The 19,842-nt window shown below is 40.5% G+C and overlaps 1 protein-coding gene and 1 long non-coding RNA gene across 2 annotated transcripts in view; one reads left to right on the forward strand and one right to left on the reverse strand.

Moving 5' to 3' along the window:
* The window catches only part of LOC133571010 (uncharacterized), a 56,698-nt gene that overhangs the window by 14,502 nt on the left and 22,354 nt on the right, over window positions 1–19,842 (reverse strand). The window lies entirely within an intron of this gene.
* The window catches only part of gxylt2 (glucoside xylosyltransferase 2), a 39,042-nt gene that overhangs the window by 3,714 nt on the left and 15,486 nt on the right, over window positions 1–19,842 (forward strand). Inside the window, exon 2 of the mRNA XM_061923957.1 lies at window positions 16,933–17,131. Within this exon, the coding sequence (XP_061779941.1) occupies window positions 16,933–17,131 (199 nt within the window). The remainder of the gene's footprint in view (window positions 1–16,932; window positions 17,132–19,842) is intronic.

Here is a 19,842-nt window from a genome sequence, read left to right on the forward strand (position 1 = left end):
GAGAACATACGTACCGTAACACAACATAAACACAACAGGACAAATACCCAGAACCCCTTGCAGCACTAACTCTTCCGGGATGCTACAATATACACCCCCCGCTACCCTCCAAATTTCCTCATGCTCTCTCAGGGAGAGCATGTCCCAAATTCCAAGCTGCTGTTTTGAGGCATGTTAAAAAAAATGATGCACTTTGTGACTTAAATAATAAATATGGCAGTGCCATGTTGGCATTTTTTTCCATAACTTGAGTTGATTTATTTTGGAAAACCTTGTTACATTGTTTAATGCATCCAGCGGGGCATCACAACAAAATTAGGCATAATAATGTGTTAATTCCACGACTGTATATATCGGTATCGGTTGATATCGGAATCGGTAATTAAGAGTTGGACAATATCGGAATATCGGATATTGGCAAAAAAAGCCATTATCGGACATCTCTACTTGCAGGTGTTGATTTTATTTAAAGTCTGCATCTTACAACATGCATGGGTGTTTATAACAACATTGTGCTGGACATCCAATTAATATTTTGGTCGGCTGATGTATTTTTCTTGAGTATGTCTGTGACTGGTTAAAATAAACGAATAGTGAATTCACCATCTAACCGCACCCTCATAAATTGAGCAGTTTAAAAGGTGGAATCGTTTTTATTCCAGTACCCCTCGCTCATTTCTAATGTGTATAGCAACCACAGGCTCCTTAAAAGCCAACTGCACACACTCACTTTGCCAGCAGGCAGCGTGTGTATTATCCTCCAAAGCCAGACTGCAGGTTGGAGACACTGCTGGAGAGATAAAAGCCATCAAGGCGTTTCGCTGAGAAAAAAGGACCTTTGCGTCCACCCAGAAGCCACACTCCTCCGTGTGTGCTCGCCACTGATAAGGGAAATGGGGTGGAGGAGGTGTCATCGGTCGCCGTGGAGAGAACGGGTTGGAAAAAAACACACAAGAATGACTGCTGTGGTTACAGGAAAGACACACAGGGCACTTAGAGAACACCCTTTAAAACTTTCTTATTTTGACTATATAGTCTGACTTTATCAAGCTTGCCGTTTGGAAAGATTATTGTGCCAAGTAAGAATCAAGTGCTCCTTTGAGAAAATGTATCATACAAGGATGCGCCGAAACAATGAATACGCTATTTGCAGGTTTCTTCTTCACCCTGATTTACATTCGATCTGTAAAAGTGTGAGCATGCCTGTTTCCTGGCAGCCTACTTAATAGACAAACAGCCCTGTTTATACAAGTCCTATCATTTCCTCTTAGCTCATCACACTACTTCCTGTGGCCAAAACATACAAACCACTGGGTTTATGACACATCAGAAGAAGCAAACTATTGTATGTGTTTGATTTTAATTTTATTTGGAAAATGGATGCATTGAAGAACATAAATCAATTCATTTTTTTCCTTATCTATGCCACAACTCCGCCCCACCTCTCTTCACAGTTCAGTGTTTTAATCTTTCTTAAAGGGGAACATTATCACAATTTCAGAAGGGTTAAAACCATTAAAAATCAGTTCCCAGTGGCTTATTTTATTTTTTGAAGTTTTTTTCAAAATTTTACCTATCACGCAATATCCCTAAAAAAGCTTCAAAGTGCCTGATTTTAACCATCGTTATAAACACCTGTCCATTTTCCTGTGACGTCACATAGTGATGCCAACACAAACAAACATTGCGCATAGAACAGCAAGCTATAGAGACATTAGCTCGGATTCAGACTCGGATTTCAGCGGCTTAAGCGATTCAACAGATTACGAATGTATTGAAACGGATGGTTGTAGTGTGGAGACAGGTAGCGAAAACGAAATTGGAGAAGAAACTGAAGCTATTGAGCCATATCGGTTTGAACCGTATGCAAGCGAAACCGACGAAAACGACACGACACGACAGCCAGCGACACGGGAGAAAGCGAGGACGAATTCGGCGATCGCCTTCTAACCAACGATTGGTATGTGTTTGTTTGGCATTAAAGGAAACTAACAACTATGAATTAGGTTTACAGCATATGAAATACATTTGGCAACAACATGCACTTTGAGAGTGCAGACAGCCCAATTTTCATCAATTAATATATTCTGTAGACATACCCTCATCCGCTCTCTTTTCCTGAAAGCTGATCTGTCCAGTTTTGGAGTTGATGCCAGCAGGCCAGGGAAGCTAGGGTCGATATTCTTCTCTTGATCATCTTCGGTGGCATAAGGGACGGTGTGAGCCAAGACATCCAGGGGGTTTAGCTCGCTCGTCTGCGGGAACAAACTGCCGCCATTGCTTGCCGTGCTACCGAGGTCTTTTGTCCCTGAATTGCTCACACACTCCGGCAGATTCAATGGGGGTCTGGCGGCAGATTTCTTTGACTTTATCGTTGGAAATGCATCTGCTTTGAGTGTCGCAGGATATCCACACATTCTTGCCATCTCTGTCGTAGCATAGCTTTCGTCGGTAAAGTGTGCGGAACAATTTCAATTTCTTGCCACTTTCGCATCTTTGGGCCACTGGTGCAACTTGAATCCGTCCCTGTTCGTGTTGTTACACACTCCGACAACACACCGACGAGGCATGATGTCTCCAAGGTACGGAAAACAGTCGAAAAAACGGAAAATAACAGAGCTGATTTGACTCGGTGTTTGAGAAAATGGCGGATTGCTTCCCGATGTGACGCCACGTTGTGACGTCATCGCTCCGAGAGCCAATAATAGAAAGGCGTTTAATTCGCCAAAATTCACCCATTTAGAGTTCGGAAATCGGTTAAAAAAAAATATGGTCTTTTTTCTGCAACATCAAGGTATATATTGACGCTTACATAGGTCTGATGATAATGTTCCCCTTTAAAATTAAGAACTAAATACCGTATTTTTCTGACTATAAGGCACACTTCAAATCCTTTCATTTTCTCAAAACTCGACAGTGCGCTTTATGTACGGAATCATTTTGGTTGTGCTTACCGACCTCAAAGCTATTTTATTTGGTACATGGTGAAATGATAAGTGTAACCAGTAGATGGCAGTCACGCCCCCTCCCCCCACCACATCCCATCTCCCTGGATTGTAAATAATCAAATTTATATACTTGTTCTTATGCTTTCTGAGCTCACTATGTTCACCGCTCGCTGTACATATCCTATGAAGTCAGACCTACACTGTTACTATGTCCATTTCTCAGATTATATCATTGTTGATGACTGAAGTATGCTGATAGCAACCCAACCTAACCCCACCGCCCCAACCCCCTCCACATCCCACCTCCCGGATTGTAAATAATGTAAATAATTCAATGTATATACTCTGATGATTAACTTGTGTGATGACTGTATTATGCTGATAGTATATATTTGTACCATGAATTGACTAACGTGGACCCCGACTTAAAAAAGTTGAAAAACTTATTCGGGTGTTACCATTTAGTGGTCAGTTGTACGGAATATGTACTGTACTGTGCAATCTACTAACACAAATTTCAATCAATCAATCAAGCACATAAGAGATACATGTAGACTACAATATGACTCAAGTAAACAACACCAACATTGTATATGTTCCATTGAGAACATTACACACGGCGCTCCAAAATCTATCAACATTTTTTAGTTTGACTTTGGTAAACTATGAAGCCGCACCACTTGATGGATTGTACTGTCCTTCAACATACGAGTATTATTATGGTGTGTGTATAAGGTAAGAAATTATCTGGCATTTTGTTTCGCAATATTATGCAAAAGCAACTTTTCTTACCTTCTGGTACCTGCTGATCTGTATTTGGGATCTGCATAAATCCTGAAAATTTGCACGCGTCCGCCTTTGTAGTCCATGCTGACACCTTAGTCGATAAGCTTCTTCTTTTTCTCTATCTTCTTGTTATGGGACATTCATCCTCCGCTGTTGCCATTTCTAATATAAAGTAGTGTAAAGTTCTTACTTGTATCTGTCAGTAAACTTGCCATGAAAGTGCTAAAACATACCGGTGTAGTGATTTTAAATTATTCACCCAAGGAACTTTAGTTATTAGAAAGTTCCGGTCGGACGGTTTTTCACTGGACACATTTCCGGCCTTCTTGTTGCATTAGTGAGCCACGGATGAGGAGATGCTGCTCTGTTATTGATTTAAGTAAAGTCTGAATGTCATTAAAACAGTTAGCTCCATCTTTTGACACTTCTTCCACTCCCGTCCTTGCACGCTACACCGCTACAACAAAGATGACGGGGAGAAGACGCTGCCGAAGGTGAGCCACGTAAATAAGACCGCCCAGAAAACGGTGCATCCTGAAGCGACTGAAAGCGGCTTGAAGATGATCTGTAAAACATATTCTATGCAACATTTTGACCACCATAACATGTTATGTAGACCACAAGGAAGTGTTTTCTAATTTGAAAAAAATAAATAATATGACGCCTTTAATGGGCCCTATAATCCGGAGCGCCTTTTGTATGAAAATAGACTTGACTATACCTGCTCATTGGCAGTGCGCCTTATAATCCGGTGCGCCTTATGATTCGGAAAATACGGTAACCAACAAGCAGCAATAAAAAACAAAACCTGACACATTTTGCTTGTGGCAGAAGTAACAAATAGAATTGTGCACTAATTCAGTGGATATATCTACTTTGTGATATCCGATTAATTCCGTCTTTAGGATTAGAGCAGCGTTGATACTTTGTGTTAAAACAAATCCGCCACGCTGTCACAACAGATTTAGTTGAAATATGCATTATGAATGGCTGTAAAAATGTCATCTTGCATGGCTGAGCTGCTTTGAAACCTCTCTACTGGCTTGCTTGTTTCATCAGGGGAGGGTTTTCACTCATAAAGTAGACCTGCATAAGCCCATTGGATCGATTAAATTTAAATGTACTTATACTTGTATAGCGCTTTTCTACCTAGCACTTTGACACTATTTCCACATTCACCCATTGACATACTGAGGCGCTAACCAAGAGCAAGGGTGAAGTGTCTTGCTCAAGGACACAACGGACGTGACTAGGTTGGTAGAAGCTGGGGATCGAACCAGGAACCCTCAGGTCGCTGGCACGGCCACTCTCCCAACCGCGCCACACCGTCCCCATTAGCGAGATCAAAAGTTGGCCCTTGAGCCTTGACGAATACAGAAATGCTTAGTTCAAAATATTGTATTGGTGTGTGTGATGACTGTGTGGATTGTGGCTAGACTGTTTGAAAAGAAAGACTACTGAGTTTCATTTCAAATCCAACATCAGCTGTGGTTGTCTGGTGTGTTCCTACCATTTCCAAATTGAATGTGGGGGGTATAATCATGCGCACACACAGGTGCTTATCCAACTGTAATGGGATCTGCACGATTCTGCAAAAAATGTCAATCATGATTTTCTTGCTTAGAATTGGGAATGCAGTACTCTGGGACCTTTTTCCACACACACACACACACACACACACACACACACACACACACACACACACACACACACACACACACACACACACACACACACACACACACACACACACACACACACACACACACATACTGTACGCTCACATACTATGTTCATGGTATGCGCTAGGGCTGGGCGATACAGCCTTTTATTAATATCTCAATATTTTTAGGCCATGTCACGATACACGATATATATCTCGATATTTTGCCTTAGCCTTAAATTAACACTTGATGCATACAATCACACCAGTATGATGATTCTATGTGTCTACATTAAAAACATTCTTGTTCATACTGCATTAATATATGCTCATTTTAAACTTTCATGCAAAGAGGGAGCTCACAACTAAGTCAATTTACTAAAACTGTATTTATTAAAGTTATTAAGCAATGGCACAAACATTCATGTCATTTCCAAAACAGAAAGTACAAGATTGTCAGAGACATTTTAAAACAAGCTTCTAGTGCACTTTTGTGCATGATGTCACTAAGATGACATATCAAAACAACACAAAATTTAAAGTGCACTTTTTGTACAGAACGCCACTACAATAGTTTAAAACAAATAAAGTGCACTTTTGTGCATGATGTCACACAAGATATTTCAATGACTGTCAAATAAAAATGAGCTGCATAATAGGAAATCAAATAGTGTATGTCCTTCGCTATGTGGTAAGTTACTGCAGACGTTATCCCCTTCTGTTGTTGACTATTTTTTTCTTACGGTGTTGATGTGGAAAAGATTGCTTGGGCATTTTCTTGGTGTGGCACCGAACGGAGATGTTGACATGTGGAGTTTAACGCACTCCTCACTCTCTAGCGGGTGACTTTTCAAATGATGCTACAAATTAGCAGTAATGCTACTTTTTGTAGCAACGATTTTGCCGCATACTTGACATATTACGGTTGTCTGTTCAACATCTTCCCGCTTGAAGCCAAACCACCGCCAGTCGATGGACTCCCTTCTGTTTTTCTTGGGAATTAATTCTTCCTTCATTTGTTACCATTTAAGTGGACCCCGACTTAAACAAGTTGAAAAACGTATTCGGGTGTTACCATTTAGTGGTCAATTGTACGGAATATGTACTGTACTGTGCAATCTACTAGTAAAAGTATCAATCAATCAATCAAACCAGATTCGCACCTTCTTTCTCTCGTATTATCACTCGCACCACAGCTAACTTTACCCATGTCGCTACCTCTCTGCTCCGCGAGAGCGTATGACGTTGCACGCGCGACAGTATGTGACGTATGTAAGAAGGTGCGCTTGTTTTATGTCTCTGTGAGAAAGAGAGACAAGATAGAGTGAGAAGAGCCTGTAGTGCAGGGGTGCTCACACTTTTTCTGCAGGCGAGCTACTTTTCAATTGATCAAGTCGTGGGGATCTACCTCATTCATATATATAATTTATATTTACTTATTTATGAAACATATGTTTTTGTGTTTTTGTTAACAAGTTAAAGGTGTTTAATGATAATACAAGCATGTTTAACACATATAGTTAATATTGTTAATAAATTAAAGGTGTTTAATGAAAATACAAGTATGTTTAATACATATAGTTAATATTGTTAATAAATTAAAGGTGTTTAATGAAAATACAAGTATGTTTAACACATATAGTTAATATTGTTAATAAGTTAAAGGTGTTTAAAGATAATGCAAACATGTTTAACACATATAGTTAATATTGTTAACAAGTTAAAGATGTTTAGTGATAATGCAAGCATGTTTAACACATATAGTTAATATTGTTAATAAATTAAAGGTGTTTAATGATAATACAAGAATGTTTAACACAGTTAATATTGTTAACAAGTTAAAGGTGTTTAAAGATAATACAAGCATGTTTAACACAAATAGTTAATATTGTTAATACGTTAAAAGTGTTTAGAGATAATACAAGCATAATTAACACATATAGATTCCTTTCTTTCATGAAGACAAGAATATAAGTAGGTGTATTACCTGATTCTGATGACTTGCATTGATAGGAATCAGACAGTGGTGCTGATAAGGTCCGCATTTTCGAATGGAGGAGAAAAAAAGTCCTCCTTTCTGTCCAATACCACATGAAAGTGGTTGGTTTTTGGCATCTTATTTATCCAGCTTCCGTACTCCTTTGTATACACTTTACAAGAAATACATTGTTGGCAAACTCCGTAGCTTGCTAGCTTGTGCACGCCAGCTTTCTGAGACTCTTATTTTGGTAGCGCAGGCAGGATGAAGCAGCGCTTTTATTGTGCAACTGTGCAGTCGGTCTTTGGAGTTTTGACAACAGGTACGGCGCCAGAGTCTTTTGAAATAAAGTGCTTCTCGCCTTCCAGTCGGTAATTTTAATGAGCTGGCAGCAGCCAGCGTCATCTCAGAAGACCCTCGGGTGCCGTGAATGTCAATCAAGTGACGAAAGTGACGTCATAGTGAAGATTTATGATCGCTCATTTTTAGGACTATTTTTTTAATGCCTGGCTGGTGATCGACTGACACACCCTCCGAGATCGACCGGTAGCTCGCGATCGACGTAATGAGCACCCCTGCTGTAGTGTAATGCCCGCAGCTAAAAGCAACTGCGTGAGAACGTGTATACTCGAATATCACGATATAGTCATTTTCTATATCGCACAGAGACAAACCCGTGATATATCGAGTATATTTGATGTATCGCCCAGCCCTAGTATGCGCTTACGTTTTAAAGAAATCACACTGTTATAACTATTATTGTGGTCAATTAAGAATGTAAACATTGCTGGTATAATGATGAACAGCAGCAATTTAATTATTGTAAAAACCGTGATTGATTACCGCACTTTGACAAACTCATGGTGAACTGCTGTCATTTCTTGGAGAAGCAGCGAGTGGGATAATAGCTAGTTAGCTTAAATGCTAACATGAATACAAGATACATTGTCTTTCCCCATTACAAATGTCATATCCCAGTCTGAGCAACTAAGCTCTTTTCTCTCTGGCACTCGTCGAGGGTGGACGCTCCCCTTTCCTCTCCCTTATCTCTCCTGCTTGCTTCTTTGTCTTGTCTTAACTTTTTCCGCTCCCTTCTTCTCCCTACTTGCTCTCTTTGTTTTGTCTTGTGTACACTTTCATGTACGCACACCTGTTGTTGTTGACTTTGGGCTAGCGACTGCACAACATCAAGGCCGCGGAACAGAGACACACTGCAGGCTTACACACAAACATGCATGCACAAAAATATACCCCCCCCCAAATCCAACGCCCTTGACATAAATCCCATAGGGGTGATGAACGAATGGCCTGAGAGCTGCGGCCTAGCGCCTGAGAGCTGCGGCCTACCACCATGACCCCGCACTCCCTTCCCTCTGTTGCTAGATATCTCGAGATGTATGTTGTAATATGTATATGTGCTTTGCTATGGAGGTTTATTCCCACTCCATACTGGGCCCTCTTAGGAGCCCAGTCTAGATTGTATTTTTTTACTCATCCTTCCCCAGCTTTTTACCTTTTTCCCCATCTTTTACGGAGCACCTTGTGGCGACCCATCAGCGTTCCTGTTCTGTAACCCTGTACACTGTTTGTCTAATCTTGAACGGGTTTGTGCTGAAAACAAAGTTTCGTTGTACTTGTGCAATGACAATAAAGACCTATCCTATCCTATCCTAGTTGTACACATTAAACCTACAGGCTGTGCTTTCTTCGGACAGTGAGGTAAATCTATAAAAAGAAAAGAACCCAAGCCTTTACAAAATAATAATGTATTATTTTTCTGCCAAGGAAAGTATTTTAATTGTATTTTTCTGCCAAGGAAAGCATATTGCTTGTATTAGGGATGAGGTGGTTTATAAAAACAATCAGAACCGTTTGGTTTACCTGACACAGTTTGGAGCGCGTGTGTTGTTCGGATCGTGAGTTTATTGTTTATTGTTTATTGAATGGATCCCCATTAGCTGACGCCAGGGTGACTGCTAGTCTTCCTGGGGTCCATATATGTTGCACGATTGCGCCAAGTAAAATTCCTGGCTTGTGAACCCGTTATCAAACAATGGCAATAAAATCTCTTCTGGTTCTGATTCTTCCATCCATCCATCCATTTTCTACCGCTTATTCCCTTTTGGGGTCGCAGGGGGCGCTGGAGCCTATCTCAGCTACAATCGGGCGGAAGGCGGGGTACACCCTGGACAAGTGGCCACCTCATCGCAGGGCCTGGTTCTGATTCTGATTCTGATATAGGAGCATACAAAATAAAAATACAAATAATACATGCATTACCAAACATTATACAAAGGAAAAATACAACATAAGATAACAAATTTAGTTAAACCCAGTATTCAAAATTCATGTCATGTGGGCAGCTGCAATAGGTGTATCTTCAAAGCTGTCTCAAATGAAAATTTACTTTGTGAGAGATTAATGTGAGATGGCAACCGATTCCAGAATGATATACATCTATACATGACTGTATGTTTGAGGAGATTGGTCCTGGGAGCAGGAAGTGCCAAATAGCCATTGCTGGCATTCCTAGTGTCATGAATATGTGTTAGTTGATTTTAAAAACTGTTTGTAAAAGTAATCTGGTGATTGCTCTAACATAATAGTTCTAAAGAACATAAGGAGACTACAATGCATCTTTTGTTCAACAGACAACCAGGGCAGGCGTGAATGCATAAATGAAATATTAGTGCGCAAAGAACATTTAAGTACCAGTCTAGCCGCTCTGTTCTGAACAAGTTGCCGTTTGTTCAGGTCAGACTTAGTCGTAGCGGACCATATTATAGGACAGTAATGAAGATGACAGAAAACCAAGGACTGTATGACTTGACCCATTGTTGAGGATGTCAAGAAGGTGGAGCACCTCCTACCATGGCTAAACCTCTTCCCATTTTCATTGAAATACCATCAACATGATCGGACCATGACAGTTGACTGTCTAATAGCACACCAAGCAGTTTTGCTTTTTTAACCTGCTCAATAGGCATATCTGACATTGAAATATGAAGCTGAGGGTCATCAACAAGCATATGCCTGGATCCAAAAAGAATGCTTTTTGAGTGAGTGCAGTGAGTGCAGATGGCACTGGGGACGGGTCAACATTGTTGTGATACCGATCCCACCTTACCACTTTTTAATACATAAGATAACTAACATTTTTGGCAGTGGTTGCTGATGACCTCTGTGATGAGGTGGCGACTCGTTCAGAGATAGGCCTAAAAAACATCTTACAAACCACTATTGAAACACAGCGAGCCAGTGAAAAAACAAATTCGGATCTGGCCTGAGGACGCAGACTCTGCACTTCAGGACTGCTTCAAGCACACTGACTGGGAGATTTTCAAAACCTTCACTGCACGTGGCAACCAAAAATCTTGGATGACCACAGAAATGTGCTCACAGTTGACAGCCCAAGATGAGCCTTTGCTCTCTGCTCAGCTAGGTCTGTGCTCTCAAAGGCGATGAAGGCAGCAACACATCCACCCATTTTTTACCACTTGTCCCTCTTGGAGACGCTGGGGGCTGTCACACTCATATTCACACACTAGGGCCAATTTAGTGTTGCCTATCAACCTATCCCCAGGTGCATGTCTTTGGGGGTCGGAGGAAGCCATAGTACCCAGTCGCAGTCACAGGGAGAACATGCAAACTCTATACAGAAAGACTTCAAGCCCGGTAATCAAACCCAGGACCTTCTCGCTGTGAGGCACGAGCACTAACCGCTGCTCCACCGTGCTGCCTGCAGCAAAACATATGCAGAGAAAATACAGGGTCACCTCCGCGACACAGGGAACACCAGACAAATGTGGCAAGTGCAAGTCCAAGCACTGACGGATTACAAGTACAGGCAGCAGTTGAACGACGACAACGGCATTTCTCTTCTGGACGGGCTCAACAATATCTTTGCACGATTTAAAGCATCAAACCCTATAACTAGAGGGGGGACTGGACCCCATTGCTTATTGGACGAGCTCTCACTATAGACACAGGTGACACTTAGAGGACCCCAGAAAGGATTAACCAAAGAAAAGCAACATGCCCGGACAACATTCCGGGACGGGTGCTTAAAGTCTACGCTGGCAAGCTATCAGATGTTATGACTGATAGCTTGTTTTCGTTTTTATATTGTCTATACTATCGTATTTTTCGGACTATAAGGCGCACTTAAAATCCTTATAACCCGGTGCACTTAATGTACGGAATAATTTTGGTTGTGCTTACCGACCTCAAAGCTATTTTATTTGGTACATGGTAAAATGATAAGTGTGACCAATAGATGGCAGAGATACAGAGATACGTGTAAACTGCAATATGACTCAAGTAAACACCACCAAAAAACTGATAGAATTGTTTTCGTTATATAGTAAAACTTACAAAGGTTGCTCGGAGTGATAAATGAAGAATCCTTCGAGTAGAAATGCTTTGGATAGTTATATTTCCGGTTCAAGGTGTGAAACAGGAAGTGCATGTTTAACCTACAGCACCTGCAGTGAGCGAACTCGTCCAAAAGATAGCGCCATAGCGCCAACGGTAACACACATTTTCAGTGTCTCTGTGGGTGTTATATGAAAACTGTTTATCAAATACTGTACAAAACATTATGGTTGTTAGCAAAAAACAAAAAAAACAAGCCGCACCATTTCATAAGCCGCGGGTTTCAAAGCATGGGGAAAAAGAAGCATATTATAGTCAGGAAAATATAGTAATCTGCATTTGTAGAGAATTAATGCGATGATGCTTTGTGATTAATCAGTTAAGTTAAGTTAAGTTAAATTTGACAGCCCTAATACTAACACAGATTTGTCTTCAAAATATATGTATATCCATCCATCCATTTTCTACCGCTTGTCCCTTTTGGGGTCGCGGGGGGTGCTGGAGCCTATCTCAGCTGCATTCGGGCGGAAAGCGGGGTACACCCTGGGCAAGTCGCCACCTCATCGCAGGGCCAACACAGATAGACAGACAACATTCACACTCACATTCACACACTAGGGCCAATTTAGTGTTGCCAATCAACCTATCCCCAGGTGCATGTCTTTGGAGGTGGGAGGAAGCTGGAGTACCCGGAGGGAACCCACGCATTCACGGGGAGAACATGCAAACTCAACGTTTGTTTTAATCTTTTTTTTTTAAAAGGCATGTAATGGTCACACATGCCAAAGGATGATGTCATCTAATTAGCTGTGTTGTATTTTGGCAGACTTGCTTTATGCTTGCGCTGCAGCAGGCAACGATTTCAATCCTTTTGTTCCTCTGCTGAGCATTTTTCACAGCTTCCAGATGTTAGGAGCTATGCCATTGAAACAAACCCGCCATATGAACAACCTTTATGGAACGCTTGGAAAATAACAGATTTTTTTGGGCGTTCCATGTTTGATTTGGTAATCAAAGATGACTGATCAAGATGAATGCAAGGTCATTTCTCGCATGACTACGTGCAACATTTATTTTTGTTCAGAAGAAACGGCTGGCATTATCTTGGGAGGGGAAATAGGAAGGTACAACCTTGACGAGGTGCCATCCTTTTGAGGCACCGTCACATTCATCCCTAATCTACACTTCATCCTCGTCCCTCAGGCATGCAGAACACTGTCACACTTCCAGGCTGCCCTGCAACCTTCCGTCTTATCATCTCTTTTCATGCAAATGCTGCTTTTTTATTTTTAGAAAATCCTCGTGTTTAGAAAGTGTGTCGTTTTTTTTAAAGAAATGTGGTGTTTCAAAAACATCACATTCGATAAAAACATGCTTTTTTTTAGGTCATTATGCCTTTTCCTTTTCCTTGGCCACATGGCGGATGAATGCATTATTGTAACCTCCTGCATGTTTTATGTCCATATGTTCAGCAGAACATGTATGCCTGCAGGCTCCTCCAGCTTGCAAATAGTTTTGTGTTATACTATATTCTACATTTCTGATAAATCACGTGGACAAACACAGTTAACTTAACTTATTTGTCTAGTAGTGATGGGCCTATATGACCTACAATCATGATATATTGCCTCCTCTTGCTATAACGATATATTATTTGGTATGTAAGTGATAATAGAACCATACCTCCCTCGCTACACCTCCCTGATACCGAAGTACATGTCAAACTACTTCCATAACGTAATTGACCGCCATAACCACAACACCAGGGGGAGCTCCACAAACCACGTTAAACCCAGATTCCGATCCAACAAAGGTCTTAACTCATTCTCTTTCTATGCCACATCAATATGGAATGCACTCCCAACAGGTGTAAAAGAAAGTGCACTTCTATCCTCCTTCAAAACCGCGCTAAAAGAACACCTCCAGGCAACTACAACCCTAGACTAACACCCTCCCCTCACCACTTCCCACCTCCCCGGATTGTAAATAATCAAATGTATATACTTGTTCTTATGCTTTCTGAGCTCACTATGTTCACTGCTCGCTGTACATATCCTACCAAGTCAGACCTACACTGTTTAAATGTCCATTTCTCAGATGATATACAGTAATTGTTGATGACTGAAGTGCTGATAGCACATACTTGCCAACCCTCCCGGATTTTCCGGGAGACTCCCGAAATTCAGCGCCTCTCCCGAAAACCTCCCGGGACAAATTTTCTCCCGAAAATCTCCCAGGCGGAGCTGGAGGCCACGCCCCCTCCAGCTCCATGCGGACCTGAGTGACGTGTTCACAGCCTGTTCACACGTCCGCTTTCTCACAATATAAACAGCTAATGATCGAGGGCGAGTTCTTGGTTTCTTATGTGGGTTTATTGTTAGGCAGTTTCATTAACGTCCTCCCAGCGCGGTAACAACACACAACAACAGCAGTCAAGTTTTCGTAAACAGCAATGTTGTGACACTTTTAAACAGGACAATACTGCCATCTACTGTACATGCATATGTGACCCACCCATAATGTGTCACATTTTTGTGTTGATTTATTTATTTTATTTTGTGGTTTGAATTCGTTTTTGGAGCTGTCATTACACATTTATCAATATTCACATTGGTCAGTAGGGGGCAGTAGGGTGTTTCTTCCCAATTGAATGCTATCACCTGCAGACCGGAAGTGTCTTGTCATTCTGATGAGAGCGACCAGTCTGTGAACAATTGAAACGTCCTGTGTGCTTTTTCCTCCTGTATAACAGGTTAGTTTTGGTGAACCAACTCACTGAATAATATCCATGTGATCTTTATAAGTTTAAGTACACATTCTGATGGTGGAGCCTAACTCTAAAGTGTTTGTGAGTTGTAGTTTGTATTTGTGAATTAATCCAGTGCACAGCTGCAGTAATCAATACAGAAAGGCGACGTGAGTGCGCAATGTTTATATAGGAACTTCTGATCCTAATTCAGACTCCCAAATTAGAGCTCCCGTTTTCTTATTGATTTTATAATGTATATTTGTATAATGTGTGTGTTCTGAAATAGTGACAGAGAATAGAACAAGGATGGACAATTCAACCCTTAACTCAACAATGAGTACATGAGTGTTATGTGTGTGTATATGTGTAAATAAATGAACACTGAAATTCAAGTATTTATTTTATTTATTTATTTATTTATTTATATATATATATATATATATATATATATATATATATATATATATATATATATATATATATATATATATATATATATATATATATATATATGTATGTGTGTGTGTGTGTGTGTGTGTGTGTGTGTGTGTGTAATAAAATAAATATATAGCTAGAATTCACTGAAAGTCAAGTATTTATTATATATATATATATATATATATATATATATATATATATATATATATATATATATATATATCTTAACCACGCCCCCCGCCCCACCCCCGACCACGCCCACACCCCCCGAAATCGGAGGTCTCAAGGTTGGCAAGTATGTGATAGCAACCAACCCCCTCCGCATCGCACCCCTCGGATTGTAAATAATTCAATGTATATATTTGTGATGATTAACTTTGTGATGACTGTATTATGCTGATAGTATATATTTGTACCATGAATTGATTAACGTGGACCCTGACTTAAACAAGTTGAAAAACGTATTCGGGTGTTACCATTTAGTGGTCAATTGTACGGAATATGTACTGTACTGTGCAATCTACTAATACAAGTTTCAATCAATCAATCAAAATTTCAAGGTGGGTTACAAACGCTTCTAATTTGGCTACTGATGTTTGATGTAATATATTGCTTCATTTCCGGTTGTTTCATCTATTATTAATTACTAAACTATTATTAATTTACTGTCAATAACTTTAATTGTTAATGTATTTTTGTTATAACATGGTTCTATAAAAGTTTGTGTGGTTTTGTTGCCTATAACATTAGTTTTGGGCGACACTATGATTTAGGTATCGATCTAATACCAAGTAGTTACAGGGACAGTATTGGCCGTACCAATGCTGATACTGATACATTTTCAAGATCAATGAATGATTCCATTTTTTGATCACAATCATAACCAGACAAAACACAGAATGGTGGTGTAACAATATCAATTATGTATTTAAACCATTTCCCACTATCGGCTCTGATTGACTTATTTCCAGAGATTTTAAACAATAACAAAACAAATATCGATATAAACACTGTAGTATTAACTATATACTGACAATATACTTGGTATTGGTACTATCGATATATGTATCGATTCGCCCAACTCTGTTACATTCAAGAGCCCCAGCTTGGCGGTTAACATCGTTAGACCTGGGCCGATTACACATTTTGCTTGACGATATATTGACTTACAAACTAATGCCGATAAACATTATTATTGTCAAAAGTATTTTGAGACCAAATTAACCACTGATGTACCAAGCGGCATGGCTGGTAGAGCGGCCGTGCCAGCAATTTGAGGGTTCCTGGTTCGATCCCCACCTTCTACCAACCACGTCACGTCCGTTGTGTCCTCGAGCAAGACACCCTTGCTCCTGATGGTTCGTGGTTAGGGCCTTGCATGGCATCTCCCGCCATCAGTGTGTGAATGGGTGAATGTGGAAATAGTGTCAAAGCGCTTTGAGTACCTTGAAGGTAGAAAAGCGCTATACAAGTATAACCCATTTAACTAGCTACACCGCTACAACAAAGATGACGGGGAGAAGACGCTGTCGAAGGTGAGTCACGTAAATAAGACCGCCTACAAAACGGCGCATCCTGAAGCGACTGTTAGGAAAGCAGCTTGAAGACGATCTGTAAAACATAATCTATGCAACATTTTGACCAAAGAACCACCATTACATTATTACGTTATGTAGACCACAAGGAAGTCTTTTACATTTAGGAAATTTTTTTTATAATATGACCACTTTGATGGAACCTATGGTGCGCCTTTTGTATGAAAATAGACCTGACCAGACCCGCTCATCTGCAGTGCGCCCTATGGTCCGGAAAATACGGTACTATTGGCTACTGAGTTTTTATTTTTTAACATTTTCTGCTGGTGATGTGCCTCAGGATTTTTTCAATGAAAAAGTGTACCTAGGTTCAAAAAAGGTTGCAAAACACTGGTCTATATCACCCAACCCTACTGTATGTATGTTATATTCCAGTCTTTTTCTCCCCCTCTGTACTTTAGTAAATTGCCGGGTCGTCCAGGACGAGCTGTGTCCAAGCGCAACCGGGCAGAGGAAGTAATGCACTTGGCGGTGGTGGCATGTGGAAATCGTCTGGAGGAGACTTTAACGCTCGTCAAATCGGCTGTCCTGTTTAGCCTCAAAAAGATCAAGTTTCACATTTTTGCTGACGACCTCTTGACCCCGCAGTTCAAGGAAAAGGTAGGATGCCCCCTCCGGGCAGCGGATACTTGAATATGTATCTACAGTCCAACATGGAATGATTTCCCTTATGGTTCAGATGTGGCTGAGCAAATAGCTTTGGGGAAAAAAGACATATTTTTACTCCATTTTTGCACATTTTGTACCATTACAACCACTCCGTAAAACACAAGATCAAGATCTGAGGTCTCATTCATAAAAGTGTGTAGAAAAGCAACTCAGAAAGCATACCTGCATGCAATCTCCCTTTAAGGGGAACTGCATGTTTTATTTTTTTTGCCTATCATTCACAGTCCTTATGTAAGACAAGAACACGTTTTTATTTTTTCTATGCATTCTAAATAGTAAATAAATGCGATCAAAAGTCCGCTTACGATGGAGCCGCTGTATCCATTAAGGTTTTATATCCACACTGTAAGTACATATATATAATGTCGTAACAGGCACATTTATAATAAGATGTAATATTTACTTATTTTGGTCATTTTAAGCATACAGCCGCGCATTCATTTCAAAAACATCATGACGTTCACTTGTTTTTCAACATCATCACTGATTATTACTCACTGCAGACATCATAAGATGCCAACAAACATAATAAAACATCACATACTGTACAATGTCCGCTGTCATTAGGGTGCCGGCTGCTCGGATGTTCATATATTCATATTTAAATGAAGAATGACTTATAATCCTCGCGAAGAAAATCGAACACCTTTGAGACTAAATAAAACAGATGATGGTTGGAAGTAGGGCTGCAACAACTAATCGATTAAAATCGATTATAAAAATAGTTGGCGATTAATTTAGTCATCGATTCGTTGGATCTATGCTATGCGCATGCGCAGAAGCTACTTTATTTTTTTTATTTTTTTTTATAAACTGCTACATTTACAAACAGCTGAGAAACAATCAAAATAAGTATGGTACCAGTATGCTGTTTTTTTTCAATAAAATACTGGAAAGGATAGAAATGTAGTTCGTCTCCTTTATCCAATTATTAATCGATTAATCGAAGTAATAATCGACAGATTAATCGATTATCAAATTAGTTGTTAGTTGCAGTCCTAGTTGGAAGCCAGGAGGCTCTTTGTGAGGTCCAACATCATTGACCTCTGACCTGCTTTTTGTATGAGATGTATGACTGCAAAATAAAGTTGCAAGAGCATTTTGATAAAAAAAACAGTAAACATGAATCTTTAATAAATGTTAGTTATACTGAGCAAAACTACTGTGGTTTTTGCTCCCATTTTTCATGAGTTGAACTCAAATATCTCAAGCCTTTGCTCTATACAAAAAAGACATATTCCACTCAAATATTGTTCACAAATCTGTGTTAGTGAGCATTTCTTCTTTGCCAAGATAATCCCTCACAAGTGTGCCATATCAAGATGCTGATTAAACAGCATGATTATTGCACAGGTGTGCCTTAGGCTGCCCACAATAAAAGGCCACTCTGAAATGTGCAGTTTTGCTTTATTGGGGATCTGGGGGGTTCAGAAAAGCAGTCAGCATCTGGTGTGACCACCATTTGCCTCATGCAGTGCAACACATCTCCTTGGCATAGTTGATCAGGTTGTTGATTGTGGCCTGTGGAATGTTGGTCCACTCTTCAATGGTTGTGCCAAGTCGGTGGATATTGGCAGGAACTGGAACATGCTGTCGTATACGCCAATCCACAGCGTCCCAAACATGCTCAATGGGTGACATGTCCGGTGAGTATGCTAGACATGCAAGAACTGGGATGTTTTCAGCTTTCAGGAATTGTGTACAGATCCTAGCAACATGGGGCCGTGCATTGTCATGCTGCAACATGAGGTGATGGTCTCGGTTGAACGGCACAACAAGTGGCCTCAGGATTTCGTCATGGTATCTCTATGCATTCAAAATGCCATCAATAAAATGCACTTGTGTTCGTTGTCCATAACATACGCCTGCCCATACCGTAACCCCACCCTCATCATGGGCCACGCGATTCACAACGTTGACATCAGCAAACTGCTCTCCCACAGACTGCCATCTGCCCTGAACAGTGAAAACCGGGATTCTTCCGTGAAGAGAACATGCCAGAGCATTTGCCCACTCAAGTGGGTTACGACAACGAACTGCAGTCATGTCGAGACCCCGATGAGGACGACCAGCAAGCAGATGAGCTTCCCTGAGACTGTTTCTCACAGTTTGTGCAGAAATTAATTGGTTATGCAAACCATTTGTTGCATTAGCTGTCCGGATAGCTGGTCTCAGACGATCATGGAGGTGCACCTACTAAATGTGGAGGTCCTGCTCGTGTGATTACACGTGTTCTGCGGTTGTGAGGCCGGTTGGATGTACTGCCAAATTCTCAGAAAACGCCTTTGGAGATGGCTTATGGTAGAGAAATTAACATTCAATTCATGGGCAACAGCTCTGTTGGACATTCCTGCAGTCAGCATGCTAACTGCGCGCTCCCTCAAAACTTGTGACATCTGACATTTTGCTGTGTGATAAAACTGCACATTTCAGAGTGGCCTTTTATCGTGGGCAGCCTAAGGCACGTCTGTGCAATAATCATGCAGTTTAATCAGCATCTTGATATGCCACACCTGTGAGGAGGGATGAATTATCTTGGCAAAGAACAAATGCTCACTAACATAGATTTAGAACAATATATGAGAGGAAAAGTTTTAAATCTTTGAGTTCAATTCGTGAAAAACGGGAGCAAAAACAAAAGT

This window comes from Nerophis lumbriciformis, linkage group LG28, assembly GCF_033978685.3.
Source record: "Nerophis lumbriciformis linkage group LG28, RoL_Nlum_v2.1, whole genome shotgun sequence".
NCBI lineage: Eukaryota > Metazoa > Chordata > Actinopteri > Syngnathiformes > Syngnathidae > Nerophis > Nerophis lumbriciformis.